Here is a 16,256-nt window from a genome sequence, read left to right as displayed (position 1 = left end):
CTACATGGGGAAGAAGTATTAAACCTATTTCTGCTTTTAAGAGCTATGGTTTAGTGAAAAATGTAGTTCTTTAACAATATACGACAACAGGAAGTCACATGTCAAGAAGAATGGAGGAGGTTAATGTGAGTTGTTAGGATGGTAAAGCGGGGCTTTATGGAGGTGGAGGTTAAAGAGGCCCTTTCTCGGGTGTGGTCAGGTAGTAAAGATCATCTGTATAGTTGCCCCCAAGAACTTGTTGCTCTTATTTTTCGATTTAGATTCGAGAACAAAACCGATATGACCTGAAAACAGCAGGACCGCAATCTCAGTTACTTGCTGGAATTGTTGTAGATAAGCCTCCATCTGTAAGTCCATGAAGTCATATGCACTTTGCTTTTCTTCCATCACATTAATGTCTTTGCTTTTTAAACATGAATATTTATTTTTACTAAAGTTAATATAAGTACAAGTTAAAAGTCAAGTAATCCATTACACTTAAAATGACACCTTCAGCCCAGTCAGCGGGGCTCAGTGGTTGAGAGTCGACCTATGAACCAGGAAGTCACAGTTCGACTCTGGTCAGGGCACACACCCAGGTTGTGGGCTCAATCCCTAGTGTGGGGCGTGCAGGAGGCAGCCAATCAATGATTCTCTCTCATCATTGATGTTTCTATCTCTCTCTCTTCCTCTCCCTTCCTCTCTGAAATCAATTTTTTAATAAGACACCTTCATTTTCCAATTTCCAGGGGCAAAGCCTTGCTTTAGCATTTACTACCTTCATTTTTCTAAAGAGCACCTTTATTTTGCTTTTCTTAATTTGTCAATTTTAGACTTCAACTTTTTTCATCAAATCTATGTCATCAACTATAAGAAGTACCATTCTTTTATGTATTACTAGAAAAGAAATGACCCTGACAGTTATAAGATTAATCCAATGTCAGAGATGGGGAAATGTGCATTTGAGAATCAATGAAAGATGATAGTGACTTATTTTATGAAAGATGGGGATTTAGCCTGTTTACACAATACTTTCCTTTTCCATTCTCCCAGTGAGGTTATATCACAGTTTTTTTGTTAAATCGTTTTTTATTGTTTATATTATTAACCTTTACTGCTGATTCAGATATTATCCTCTGATTACATTTCCTTTCTTATACAACTTTTCTCCCCTGGTGTTAATAATTACCTTCTTTAATCATTAGCTTAGTACTTTGAGTACTGTACACTGGATTAGTTCTTCCCAAACTTTTCAACAGGATTATAGAGCTTCTCTTTATATTATTTTCCATGGAGTCAAAGGTAACAGGTAATCTCTCAGCTCCAGACCTGTCATCTGGTCCAGATCTGAACTGATGGTTCTTCAGGCCAGCTGCACAGCTCATCATGAGGACTCCTGTGCACCTCGCCTATGTAGTGTCCCGTTTCCTGCATCATGTATCTTCAGTTTTCTTGATATACTCCTTTATCACTGAGCGCATCCTGTCATAGCTTCCTGAAAAAGGATACATAAGCAGTAACTATCTGAAATCCTGTATTCTGTCTTCATGGATATAGAACTTTAGTGTAGAAATAACTTTCTCCCCAAATATGAAAAGTATCTGTTGTCCCCTAATTCCATGTTATTGTTAAGAAGTAGGAGAGTATTGTGATTTCATGTACCTTTGTGTAGTTGCGTGTTTTTTTTCCTTTTGGACCTATTTTACATCAATGCTTTTCTGAAATTTTATGATGGCATGCTTTGTAGTAGATTTCATTGTAGTCTTTGTTCTTAGCATTTAGTAACCCTTTCAATTTGCAGAGTCATATCCTTCCATCCTTTTTTAAGTATTTCTTCAATAGTTTTTTCCCTCCTACTGCTTTCTTTTTCTGTCAGTATGCACTGTTAGTTGAACCTCTTTTACTGAGCCTCTGATTTTTTTTTCCTACTTGCCATCTTTTTATCCTACTTTCGGTTTGCTTTGGACTTTGTTTTCTAACCCTTCTATTTAAATTTCTGTTTTTTGTTTTTTTGGTTTTTTTTTAATTTTTTAGACTCATTTCCTGAATGTTCCCTTTTTTTTGTTTTTGTTTTTTAAATAACATCCTGTTCTTTTATGGTGGTTACAGTATTTTCTCTCATTGCCCTAGGGAATCAATTTTAAATTTTCCTCAGCTGCCCTTATCTTCTTTGTTTCTTCTGAGTTCTTTTTTTCTTGTTTGTCCTGGTCTCCCTCTCGTGAAGCTTTCCTCAAGTGTCTAGCAATCTGTGGTAGTCTGTTTATTCTTAAGAATGAGGTACTGAGAGCCAGTCAGAAGCTCTGGTGTGTGCAGAGCGTGGGGATGGGTGAGCTTCACTACAGGATGATTGGACGGGATCAGGTTGTTTTTCTGGGAAATTCCCAAATGTTAATGTCTGTTCTTTTATCTGGGGCCACTGATTTATTTGGAGAATTCTTTAGTCTCCTGCCAGTCTCCCACCAGCATCCTGGGAGTCCTCGGTGTGCTTTGTGTTCCCTAATCAGTTGTTCTTAAGTCTAAGCCTCTGATCTTTTGCAGAGAGGGGAGAGAGGTAAATGCTTCGTGTATGGAACAGGAAAGGAGACCTGAGAATCTGCTCCTTATTCAGACTTTTAATTTGCCCCACTTTTCACTTTTCTTCCCCACCACCTTCTGTGGTACCTGATGCCTCTAGTTTCTGAGCCTTTCTACAGGGCAAATGAGCATGCTTCTTATTTTCATCCTCCTTTGCCAGGCTTAGGCTCTACTTTCTCAGCTCTGCTACCCACTCTTCCACCTGCTTTCTTTCCAGTTTCCAAAAATGTGTTAGCATTTCTCATCCTCTGTTGTCTCCTCTCTTTCTTTTCTCCTTAAAAGTTTATACCATGTTTGTTGTTGTTCCTTTACTCATTTTAGTGGGGTTTTGGGAAGGATTTTTAAAAAATGCATGAGTTCGCCCTGGCTGGTGTTGTTCAGTGGGTTAAACATCATCCTTTGCACTGAAATGTTGCTGGTTCAATTCCTGGTTAGGACACATGCCAGGTTGCAGGCTCGATCCCTGGTAGGGAGAGTGCAGGAGGCAGCTGATTGATGTTTAGCTCTCACATGGATGTTTCTCCCTCTCCCTCTCCCTCTCCCTTTGTCTCTCTAAAAATCAATGAAAATATATTTTTTAAATGCATGAGAAAAATTCATGGGTTCAATCTGCCAGGTAAAAATCTCATTAATTCCTTTCCTAGAGCAAAGACAAGTTTATTTTCGTAGGAAATTTAGAGAAGTTCTTTTGGTACCATTTCATTTTTTTAATACTTTTTTACAAAGGCTTTCTGAAATGCAGCAATTCTTGGTTTTTAAGATACTTTGTAGTTATGTGAAGCTTATTAGAACTTAAGCTTAGTTTGTGTTTTTTTTAAATTGACCTATATAGGCTTATTGAGGAAACATCACTGGCAATTTTAGTCCATTGGATCAGTAGTCTAAAAGCACTAATCTGATATGAGTATTTTAAACATGTGTTGCTCTATCATTTCTTTTCTTTTCTTTTCTTTTTTTGGTAAGAACTATTTATTAATCTAGACATTAACAAAAGTTTATTTAGAAACTACTCTATACCAGGGACTGGTAATAGAAAAACTCTGTCTCTAAGAAACGAAGAGACTGATGGTACAGAATAGAAAGCAAGCATATGAAAAGGTTCCTGAAATTTATAATGATGTTTTTCTTGGAAAGTTTCTTAAAGTGATATAGATTACAACATGAAGCTGTGGGGCTCACAAGATCTAATCATTCCTTTGCAGTTGGATTTTGCTTTAAATCGGAACCCTGTGTAGTCCCTAGCATTGCACCTTGGGCAGAGAACAAAATTACAAACTGTCTGACAAGTGAATATCTATATATGAAGTGATTTTCTTCACATGAAAATTTTTAAAAAGAATCTTGCCCTATCATTTCTTATGATTGTTATAAGGTGTCACAAACATTACATACATTTATATATGTGTGTGTGAAGTTGTATATATATACGTACATCAGTATATAGATGTAAGTAAAGCTCTTGGTAATGTGTTGACATTTTTCTTTGCAAGACCATGCAGTTCGAAGATGATGATCTTGGCCCACCAGCTCCTCCCAACCCCTTTAGCCATCTCACAGAAGGAGAACTTGAAGAGTATAAGAAGACAATCGAACGTAAACAGCAAGGCCTGGAAGGTTAGTTCATTTTTAAATTAAGCCTAGGATAACCATACTATTAACAATGAAGCATCTTGAGTTGGATGGCAGTCAATGTTTTTTTGAAATGTTTCTTTCGCAATCGATTGTTCTGTCATCTCTCCCAGTCCTGAGTATAAATGAGGCTGAACTTTAAAGAGCTGCCATGGACCATGTATGTTAACATGTAGTAAAAACTGTTTTCCTCAGAAAATAATCTGATTAGTAGTAAAAAGTCTAAAGTAAAGTGAAATCCCCAGATGAGTAAAGAATTTCTAGCTAAAGTAAATGTAGATATGTTAATAGATTTGAACATTTCAGAGATTGTGACTTTTTAAAAACTTTCAACTTTGATATAATTATAGATTTACAAGTATGTGGCTTTAATGCTTTGTAAAATCTCTATTGTTCCTAGGTATCTCAAGGTGCCAATATCATAATTTCAAAATCAAAATATAAAGCAAACTGCTAGGGTTCTGATGTGACTTTTCTTAAGCACATGGGCGCTCTAGGTTGAGTTCTGACTGCAGAATCCTAAGTAAGGATTATATTTTAGATTGCTAATGAAAACACTCAGCTAGAATACAAGGTCCCATTTTCTCAAGAATAAAAGATTCTTTAAACCAGGGGTTCTCAATCTTGGGTGGATAAACTTCAAACAGTACATGAGCAGTCTTAAAAATATATGCTTAATTATGTATAATATTTGGGGAAAGGGGTTTAAGGTGGGGACAAGAAGTCTGTGATCTCAAAAGAGGTTGTGAGCCTATGCTTTAGAGCAGGGGTCCTCAAACTACGGCCCGCGGGCCACATGCAAATACAAATATTGTATTTGTTCCCATTTTGTTTTTTTGCTTCAAAATAAGATATGTGCAGTGTGCATAGGAATTTGTTCATAGTTTTTTTTAAACTATAGTCCGGCCCTCCAACGGTCTGAGGGACAGTGAACTGGCCCCCTGTTTAAAAAGTTTGAGGACCCCTGCTTTAGAGCATCTACAATATACAGTTAAAATTTCACCCTAAGCAAAACAGAACCAGTAGTTGAAGAATTTTTTTCCATGTTAGGTATCAAGTAGGAAGAACTAAGGAAGTTTTATCATTGTATTAGTATCTTTGTCACAAAAGGGAGTCATCCTGACTCATCCTATCTAATAAAAGAGAAACATGGTAATTGGCATACGACCGCTACCCTTCCCATTGGCTAATCAGGGCGATATGCAAATTAACTGCCAGCCAAGATGGAGGCCGGCAGCCAGGTAGCTTGAAACTAACATGAGGCTTGCTTGCTTCAGTAACGGAGGACTCCAACGTTCCCCGCCTGCCGCTGCAGGCCTCTGAGCTGGCAGTTTGAAACATAGTTACAAAAATAGAAGCTAAACAAAACCCCAGAAACCAGCTTTCAGCTAGCCGGGATCTCAGACCTGGAGTTGATACAGAGTTTCGATTGTAGAACCGAAACAAACCAGATATCTGCTTTCAGGAGTGGAGGCCTAAGAGCTGGAGCCTCAGAGCTAAAGCTGGCTCAGAATAAAAAAAAAAAAGAAAAAAAGGAGCAGTTGGGAGCTTCAGTCCCAGCCTGAAAACAGCCCTCAGCCCCTCACCCAGACTGGCCAGGCACCCCAGTGGGGACCCCCACCCTGATCCGGGACACCCTTCAGGGCAAACCAGCCAGCCCCCACCCATGCACCAGGCCTCTATTCTATATAGTAAAAGGGTAATATGCCTCCCAGCACCGGGATCAGCGGAGCCGCGAGGTCTCCTGGCACCGGGATCAGCATGACAGGGGGCAGCATCCAAACCCCCTGATTGCCCTTGATCGTCCCTGCTCTGTGCCTGATAGGGGGGAGCTCCCCAACCTCCTGATCACCCTGCGGCTCTGTGTGTGACAGGGTGCGGCGCCCCAACCCCCCCACCCCACGGGCCCTGCTCTGTGTGTGACGGGGTAGAGCCATAACCTCCCCATCGGCCCTGCCCTGAGTGTGAGAGTGGCAGCACCCCAACCCCCTGATCGGCCCTGCGCTGTGGGTGATAGAGGGCGGCGCCCCAACCCCCCCATCCCATGGGCCCTGCTCTGTGTGTGATGGGGTAGAGCCATAACCTCCCCATCGGCCCTGCCCTGAGTGTGACAGTGGCGGCACCCCAATCCCCTGATCCGCCCTGCTCTGTGCGTGACAGGGGGGAGCTCCCCAACCCCCTGATTGGCCCTGCTCTGTGCGTGACGGGGGTGGCACCACAACCTCCCCATCGACCCTGCCTTGAGTGTGACAGGGGGCGGTGCCCAAACCCCCCAATCGGCCCTACCCTGAGCGTGACTGAGGGTGGCATCGCAACCTCCCAATCCGCCCTGCTCTGTGCATGACAGGGGGCGGCGCCCCAACTCCCCAATCGGCCCTGCTCTGAGCCTGACCAGGGGCTGCACCTAGGGATTGGGCCTGTCCTCTGCCCCCCTCGAGCAGGCCTAAGCCAGCAGGTCGTTATCTCCCAAGGGGTCCCAGACTGCGAGAGGGCACAGGCCAGGCTGAGGGACCCCCCCTCCCCCTCGAGTGCACAAATTTTTGTGCACCGGGCCTCTAGTTAATCTAATAAAAGACAAACATGCAAATTGACCGTACCTTTGCTATGCCTTAAGCCACGCCCACCAGCCAATCAGAGCAACTATATGCAAATTAATCCAACCAAGATGGCGGCCAGCAGCCATGGAGCTGGAGCGAGCAGGAGGCTTGGTTGCTCCAGTGATGGAGGAAGCCAAGCTTCCCGCCTGCCAAGGCTGGCTCTGAGCTCCACTGAATGCAACAAAGTTTCAATTATAGAATATAAATAAACCCCAGATACCTGCTTTCAGCCAGCTGTGGCCACGGAGCTGGAGCGAGCAGGAAGCTTGGTTGCTCCAGTGATGGAGGAAGCCAAGCTTCCAGCCCGCCCTGGCTGGCTCTGAGCTCCACTGAAGGCAACAAAATTTCAATTATAGAAGGTAAATAAATCCCAGAATAAAAAAACGAAAAAGAAAAAAAGGAGAGGCTGGGAGCTTCCATCATCGGGGGGCTTGGCCAGCCTGAAAATGGCCCTCAGCCCCTCACCCAGACTGGCCAGGCAACCCATTGGGGCCCCCCCACCCTAAAGGGGGTGTGGCCAGCCTGCAAACACCCATCAGCCACTCACCCAAGCTGGCCAGGCACCCCAGCAGGACCCCAACCCTGATCCGGGACACCCTTCAGCGCAAACCAGCCTGCCCCCACCCATGTACCAGGCCTCTATCCTATGTAATAAAAAGGTAATATGCAAACTGACCCTAATAGCAGAACAACTGGGAATGACTGGTCACTATGACACTGGTGGTCAGTGCGCTCCCACAGGGGGAGCTCTGCTCAGCCACAAGCCAGGCTAACGGCTGCCAGTACAGTGGTGATGGTGGGAGCCTCTCCTGCCTCCTTAGCAGCACTAAGGATGTACGACTGCAGCTTAGGCCTGCTCCCTGCTGGCAAGTAGACATCCCCCAAGGGCTCCCGGGCTGCCAGAGGGATGTCTGATTGCCAGCTTAGGCCCAATTCCCCCGGGGAGCGGGCCTAAACCAGTAGGTGGTCATCCCCCAAGGGGTCCCAGACTGAGAGAGGGCACAGGCCGGGCTGAGGGGACCCCCCCCCCCCCCAGTGTACAAATTTTTGTGCACCAGGCCTCTAGTGTAATTATATTAAATGTTCTAAGTGGTATCATTGAATTTGTTTGTTCTAACATAAAGATGAGAACTTTCTCTGTTTCTATATTTTGTAAAATATCCCTCTTTAATCTCTTATTTTTTGAAAGCCTAAAGATGCCAGGTAACAAATATTACACTCTAGAGCCATCACCTTTATTTATAACTTTATGGTTTCTTCCACATTCATTATGACCTTCTGAATTAGCTCACTAATATTGCTCTGACAGGAATCACTAATTGGATATTGTTCAAAAATTCAGTGAAGCATTCTGCTTCATTAATGTAACATCATTGGTGAGGCCTCATAATTCTTTTCATCTGGCTGCTCAGTATATTTTAGTTTCCTAACACCCTAGAAAAGGCTAATTGCATACGTATTATTTGCCTGGGCTGCCAGTAGCCATGCTTCCTTGGTAAGCATGTATGTAAAATTTCTATTCACAGCCAGAAATTCTAACACATTAATTCCTCCTGATGCACAATTATTGAGGTATGGGGTAACCGTTAGCATGCGCAGCTCATTCCTAACGAGTTTCTCATCTCTGTGTATGCAGGCATTCGACTTATGCACTAACCTCCCTGAAATCTTATGCTTCTTTGTTTTGCATGGCTTTTAACTAAACTCTTATCCAACAGATGCTGAGCAGGAATTACTCTCAGATGACGCTTCATGTGTTTCACAAATTCAGTCTCAAACTCAGTCACCGCAAAATATCCCTGAAAAATTAGAAGGTATTCAATGTAATTTCCCATAGCATTCACTGAGTTAATCTAAAAAGCTTCCTCTGTCATTTGAGTCTCTGTAAGGAAGTTGAACACCTGATTGCAGTAAGTTTGCCATAGATTTTACTTAAAGCTCCCAATTACTTTATAATTTTTAGTAAGTGGGGTGCTACTTTTGTTCAGCATTTATATTGACTTAACCTTATTTTGCATTTTGGTAACTCATAATTCTTAAGAATTTGTGAAATTAAAATTGGTTTATCATATGTCTTCCAATCAGAAACATGAAACCTTTTCAATTTTGATTCCCAAACAAACCCAAAATTAAAGAAAAATATGTTTTCTTCCTCATTTATATTGACTTGATTTTTAGTGAAACTGTCAAGTCATCAGACTGGACTTATCTAGCCTTCATTTTTGGTCTAACAACTTTCCCCTTTATACTATGGAAGAAAATTTTCCTCATGCTAGTAGAGCTACTGGTATAGTCCATTAAGATAAATGCCTTAGTGTGACAATTGGAATTAAATAATGCCTTAGTACATTGCTAAAACATTTCAGTTTTGCAAAGATGTTAACTATATAAAATAACCAAAAACCCTCCCCTTTTGTAGAAAACCATGAGCTATTTTCCAAGAGCTTCATCTCCATGGAAGTGCCTGTCATGGTAGTGAACGGCAAGGATGACATGCATGATGTTGAGGATGAGCTTGCTAAGCAAGTAAGCAGGTTAACCACAAGCACAACCATAGAAAACATAGAGATTACCATTAAGTCTCCTGAGAAAATTGAAGAAGTCCTGTCACCTGAAGGCTCGCCTTCAAAATCACCATCCAAGAAAAAGAAGAAATTCCGTACTCCTTCTTTTCTGAAAAAGAACAAAAAAAAGGAGAAAGTCGAAGCCTAAAGGAAGTCTTTTTATAATTATTATTATTACAATGTGACGTTGCACATTTAAATACCACATTTAAGTTGATCATTAATATGCAGTGGTAGATCAGATGGGGGGGGTGTAGCAAACTGGACTCTGAGAACTGGAAAGGGGTTTTACTAAAAGAAAAACATATTATGAAGAAAAGCTTTCAAATTCATCTCTCGTTTTATATGTCAAAAAAGGCTTTGAATTTTTAAAAAATTGCTAGTTTTGATTAGCGCTACCTTCATGAAGTGTTATAACTCACCACAAACAGATATCTGTCTGAATTACTTCAGGCCTTCTCTATATCTGTTGGAAAGAAATTACCAGTGAACAAGGGAGAGAATTTTTATTTCTCTACACCTGCTTTACTTGGTAATCAGATTATAATTTTTTATCATTTATTATCGACTGTACCTTTTTGGTTCCCATTGTTTCAATGGGCATTAATAGAATGCTTTAAAAAGCTTCTAAGATAAGAATCTATAGCATTAGTATACACTGGCACATACTTTTTTAAAAAAAAATATATAAGAAAAGATTCATTTGGAATTTTATTCATAGTATAAAATTTCCTCACCTGAAGTAACTTTGTTTGCCAAAAAAGGCCATTTTAGTAAAATATAATTTTTGAGAACGTCCTTTTTTATTCATTTAGAAAGCCCCTTATTTTTCAACAAAGGGGATTTTGTACACTTACCATGGGTTATTTAGTTTAACTCTGGCAAAAACGATTTTTGTATGTCGAGATGTTTGTATACCATTCAGTATAAAAATGTCATAAGCAAATTAGCCAATCATTTAACAACAGAGCAGATTTGAGGCTGCTTGGTACTAAATATACTCAAATATAACTCAAGAATCCAGGGACTTGGTATCAACATGATTAGAGGATTTAAGGTATAACTAGATTCATATTTGAACCTTACAATGTATTTTTCTCTTAGTATTGCTAATGAATGAAGAAGCTCTCATATGATAACCAAATGAAAAGGAAAAGAATGAGAAAGTGAAGAAAGAATGGAGGGGACAAATGAGGGGTCATGAATAGAAGAATTCTAGTTTGATAATGACTCACAGTCACAATAGGATTTGAAGTGTAATTTATTCGAAACCAGTCCCAAATTTCTAAAATTCTGCTTCTCTACCAAAATCTTTGTATTTCTTGGTTGTTAGTTCAGTTATAAAGGGTCATATACTTGGAACTGATGTATCGTTAGAAGGCAGCACTAGAAAAAGTCAGTAGGTCTAACCTCCCTCCCCTAGTGATAAAACTACCACTTCTTAATTTTTACAAATGTTTTTATCCTTTCAGTTAATTTTCTTTCTAATGTAAATAAAAAATTAAACCTAGGATTAATATGGTTTTTTCCCCCTTCACCCAAGTGATGTCACAAATCAATGTAAAATCAATGATCGAAAGTGATCAGTGGGTAAAAATAATCCAAAGTGTTTCTGGAGGATGAGTTGGCATGAAAATATTACATTGTTAACTGTGTGTTCTGGGCTGGCTCTGTTTGGCTGTGTGTGCATGATGAGCAAAGTTGAAACAGCTGGAAATTTCATCCTAAATCTCACCAACTACTGGAATCGGTGTTTTAATCTCTTAGTGCACACTTTCAGTTTAATTCTGTATTTGAGGGTTTTTTTATGTTCTACATCATTTATGTTGTATTACAATGTAATGTAGAAACAGTAACCTGTGAACTATGCTTTTCCATAACTTTTTAAATATATATATATCTTAAATGAATGCAGCGTGCATTAATATTTTTTAAACTACAACAGTGAACTATTTGCACCTTTTGCTAATGCCTCTATTTACTTGCTTTGGCATAAAGAATGAGCCAATGAATTTCTGTGTCCTGTGGAAAATGTATAAATGATATCTGATATTGCTCTTAGATGTAATGCTAATTAATGTGAAATCACAAATAAACAGTATTTTAAATAGATGGATTTGGTATCATGAGCTTTCAACTCGGGGTGATTATTTAGCCTGAATTACTTTGTGGACTGAGTTTTATACTGCAGTGAGATTTTGAATAAGATTGGTGCTTTTGAATAGGGGATGTCCTGGTAAATTTATTTTCAGATTAGTTTAAAGGATTGAGGATTCTCAGTCTTAATTCTGCTCTTCAGATCTATGGATGTAAAATAGAAAATATTATAGAATACATGCTGAGTTTATATACATTACCCTTGTCTTTGATTTTTATGTAACAATAAGAAAATAGCAGAAAGAATAGAAAATAGGTTACAATTCCACCACATCAAAAGTATTTATTTTTTAAATTCCAGCTCTTGTTCAGTTATGTATGTATTGCCAATATAACGGGGTTGTTGTTTTTTTCCTTCTTAACATAGCATAATCCACCCTTGAAATTTTCAAACTAAATCCCTCACATGAATGATTTCTTGTGATTTTTTCAACTTTCTTTTAAAAATAGAGGGCAAGAGGGGAAATCATGTGAGTTGAGGGTTCTGGTTAATTGAAGTTTTTACTATAATTATCCATTATAAAAATGAAGGGTATAGGCAGAGAAGAATAGATTCATAGTTCTTGGGCATATTTAATTATTACCTTGGCTTGTAAATAGCCCTGTGGTGAAAAATTGCTGTTTTAGAAAGATCTCATTTCAAAAGTCTCTTCCGTAAAGCAACAAAGACAATTGTCTGCAGTATTCACTTGAGAGTCAACAGCATGAAGGGGTGATATTGCCTTCATGCCTTTTCCTCTGTTGATTATTATTTGCATTCATCAGGGAATAAAGAGAACTGAATGGATCAAATTGTGATCGCATTGGTTTCTCTTAACATTAGTTCTTTTTTCTTGACATAGAAAACACAAAAAATATACATAACCTAAATTGCAATCTTGGCTAGAACAGGTTTTTAAAAAGAAGTCTTCTCTGTGGCCACTAGAGGGTGCGATAGACCTAACAATCCAGTGTGTTTCTGGTCCTTGCACTTAACTTCCCTTTTATTAGTCTGCAGACGCCACCATGTTTATTGTGAAATACCCAGAACTTGGAATAGAAGACATTCCCTTCATTGCTTATCATTTCCCTCACTTGATTGTTTTCAACTTTGTTGTCCCGTTTCACCAACACCAATACCACCAGCAGGGACTCTGAAGTCCAGGAAAACACTGAAAAATTTTGAGGTGTAGTTTCAGAAAGAAACCATGGTAGAAAAATGACTCCGGGAGAGTTTTCATGCCTCCTTTTTAAAAACCCGTTCGAGCCAAGAGGCAATGTAATGCCTCTTTTAAAATATTTGGCATTTTTTGACTGAGGTGATAATTGATAATATCTATCACTTGTTGCTAAGGGCTTCTCATGTATGACCTCATTAGCCTTCAACATCTCAACAAAGTAGATGATGTCCCTATTTTGTAGATAATGAGACCAGGGCTTGTTAAAAAACAAACAAACAACGAGGTCCAAGTATTTCACCCGTAGAGATTTCTGTTTCTAAAATAACTGGTGCCATTTGTGTGCCAGACCCTATGCGGCTCCAGGGTACATTTTTGTGGGATTTTTTAGGAAGAGTCAGCCCCCTTAGTTTGGACCATAAGTCCAACTCTGGTGACTTCATGTGTTGATATAAGCTACGGGATATACATTGGGGATAAAACATTAACTTGATTCGGAAGACACTTTTTGTTTTTCAACAAGTTGCCCCAAGAATGAAGAAATTAATGAATCCCTGGAGAGTGGGAATGACCCAGGGTGAGGTCATCCTTCAGGGTGAGAACCAGCTCCTGACTCTTCTGCATGACACCGGAAGGCAGGGCACCTATACCTTTTTTTTTTAATTAAGTTATTACATATGTGTCCTTATCCCCACATTACCCCCTATCCCTCCCACTCATGCCCTCACCCCCCTGGTGTCTGTGTCCATTGGTTGGGTTTATATGCATGTATACAAGTCCTTTGGTTGATCTCTTCCCCTTACCCCCACCCTCCCCTACCTTCCCTCTGAGGTTTGATGGTCTGATCGATGCTTCTCTGTCTCTGGATCTGTTTTTGTTCATCAGTTTATGTTGTTCATTATATTCCACAAATGAGTGAGATCATGTATTTATCTTTCTCTGACTGGCTTATTTCACTTAGCATAATGCTCTCCAGTTCCATCCATGCTGTTGCAAATGGTAAGAACTCCTTCTTTTTTACCGCAGCATAGTATTCCATCGTGTAGATGTACCACAGTTTTCTAATCCACTCATCTACTGATGGGCACTTAGGCTGTTTCCAAATCTTAGCTATGAGGGCACCTATACCTTTGCTTAAGTTGCCAAAAGACTTGGGTAGAAGTTCTTTATCTTTCCCTCTTTTTTCCTTTTTGATTTCCAATGTTAGGGGGAGGGAGAAACATTCTAAGGGAAGGGTTATTTTAAAAACTTGAAAAGATGGTTTAGTTCATATAAGTAGTTTTAAAGAGGAGAAATATACCATATCTACTTACACGTTTATTTAAGTGACTGTACTTGGAGACAGTCTTTCTTGGAGAAAAACCTAGTGTACATGCTGGAGATGAGACCAAGAATAAGCCTTTGAGAACTTTTCATAGAAAAAATAATTTGTGAATTCAGTATTTTCAAAGAGATTTTATTTCTGATCTGACCATTAGGGGGCAATCTTGGGTCTAAATTTAGTTTTAGTTCATTGAGAGAACTTCCTTCAAATATCTCTGAGCTTGGCTTGAGAACTTCATTCTGATTGTGCATTGCTACATACAGTGTAAGGCTGAAGAAAGTTTATAGAGGCCAAATTACTTTATTCGTTCCTTACAGCCTAGTTATCTTGTTCTGACTTAGAAGGAATCTGCCCTCCAGGGAAGTTGTGTTTGCCTAACCATACAGCTCAGAGGCATACACTAGGGTTCAAGCAAAGGTCTTCAGGTTGCATCCCCTGCTTTTCTACTATAAGCAAATCTGAGTCTTATTTATCAGCCTGAGTCTTATCAACAATTGCTTTTCCTAAAATTTCAGGTCCTAAAATTTCTGTGGAAGTCTTTTATGTATTTTCTCAACTTAATCATGGTGCTTATTTCTTTGCTGCTGCAACCTATATTTTAAACTAGGGGCCCAGTGCACAAATTCATGCACCTTGAAAGGAACAGTGGGCCATGAGGCTGTGGTGGGTACAGGAGCTGGTCTCAGCCCATCCTCTGTGCCCTGCCGCTCCCACTCCGGCCCCTGGTCCCCTGTCTGCTGGCAGCCCCACTCCCACCACCCCAGCTCCCACGTACTGACTGCACTGCCCCGCTCACACACACTGCTGCTGCTCTGATCACCCCTCGGGATCAGGGGGAGGTGGAGAAGCCCTCAGGGGTGATCAGGGCCGGCAGCTGCTGCTCACACCCACTGACAGTGCTGAGTGATCGGGACGGGCGCCGGGTGTTGGCAGCGGGTGTGAATGGTGGCTCCAGCACCAGCTGTGGGTGCGAGCGGGGCTGGTGCTGGCAGTGGGTGTGAATGGGGCCAGTGCCAGCAGCAGGTTCGAGTGCCAGGCAGGACCACAGCATGCAGGAGCAAAGAATTTTCAGTAACCACCAGAGGCTTGCCCAAATGACAGCAACTGGTGCCCCACCTTGGTCTGGCGCCCCCACTCACATTCTACACCATCCTGCCGTGGCTGATGCCCACCATGTTCCGCACGCACCCCCTAGTGGTCAGCACATGTTATAGTGACCGGTTAATCGGTTGTTCCGCTGTTCTATTTGCATATTAGCCTTTTATTATATAGGATTATTATATAGGATGCTGTTGTTATACCTTAAATGACATACTAGTACTTTTTGATACTCCCTCTATAGCAAAAAAAAAAAGTAGTATGTTTTATTTAGCAGAAAAAATAGATGGATATATATGTGTGTGTGTATATATATATGTGTGTGTGTATATATATATATATATATACATATATATATATATATGGTCCACAATTATTTTTAAGGCCTATGTAATTTCTGGTTGGGTGAGTCTTGACTAAAGCAATGGTGAAGGTTGTTGATTATGCTAGCTTTTTTTTTTCCTCCACAACTACTTTAGGTTTTGTCCTCCAGGGCCAGCCTTGACCTAGCTCATAATGTGTGTGTTTTTAATCCCATATTTTCAGTCCAGGTAACTCCTGTCTCTAGACAAAATAATGGTTCCTTGCAAAACTCCATACCTTCAAATCAGCAGCATTGATTTTATTCATCTAATTTGGATTTGCACAGAATATTAAATTTCTAAGAAAAGAAATTCTAAAACTTTTAAATGTGCCTTTGAAATGACAAGAACAAATATGTAGTACAAACTCTTGAAGATGAGAATTTTCCTCATTGTCTACTTTATTAGACTGCCGCTCCAAAAGCCAGGAATATGTGAGCCCTGTGAAAAGACCAAGTTGCGGGCTAAGTAATTGCACTTTTTAAACCAAACAATGTTCTAGCCAGTTTAGACTTGAGATTTTTCAAGAAAACACTTGGATTTCCCAAAGCTGAAATATCCTAATAGCTGGGGATGGAAATGAGGAAGTGGTAAGCTTATAAAATGCAGGCGCTAAGAAGTAGACTGTTCTGTGGATTTCCCACTTGTACTCTTGGCTTAAATGATCTTTTCTGATCATTTGAAAAACACACACACACACACATTGGTAGTGGCAGTCCCAGCCTGGACCTTGAGTTGCAGTGTTGCTAGACTCTTTTCAGTGATTTGCCAGACTAGGGTCTATCCTTATTTACTTAACATGGGGTATTTTTTAA

At 40.3% G+C, this 16,256-nt stretch overlaps 1 protein-coding gene across 8 annotated transcripts in view; it reads left to right on the top strand.

Annotated features, from left to right (window-relative positions):
- Positions 1–11,455, top strand: part of ADD3 (adducin 3) — a 125,139-nt gene extending 113,684 nt beyond the window's left edge. For 6 of the 8 annotated variants that reach the window (XM_036336044.1, XM_036336040.1, XM_036336041.1 and 3 more), the window contains 4 exons: positions 261–347; positions 4,044–4,167; positions 8,498–8,593; positions 9,199–11,455. In XM_036336044.1, coding sequence (XP_036191937.1) covers positions 261–347; positions 4,044–4,167; positions 8,498–8,593; positions 9,199–9,491 — 600 coding nt within the window. In that variant the 3' untranslated portion in view covers positions 9,492–11,455. Of the gene's footprint in view, positions 1–260; positions 348–4,043; positions 4,168–8,497; positions 8,690–9,198 lie in introns of all 8 variants that reach the window. The other 2 variants (XR_004972126.1, XM_036336043.1) reach the window with 2 other exon arrangements.
- Positions 11,456–16,256: the final 4,801 nt, after the last annotated feature.

The sequence above is a fragment of the Myotis myotis genome, unplaced genomic scaffold (genome assembly GCF_014108235.1).
Source record: "Myotis myotis isolate mMyoMyo1 unplaced genomic scaffold, mMyoMyo1.p scaffold_m19_p_15, whole genome shotgun sequence".
In the NCBI taxonomy this organism is placed as follows: domain Eukaryota; kingdom Metazoa; phylum Chordata; class Mammalia; order Chiroptera; family Vespertilionidae; genus Myotis; species Myotis myotis.
The sequence above is the reverse complement of the archived record's forward strand: the minus strand, read 5'-3'. Positions and strand labels throughout refer to the sequence as shown.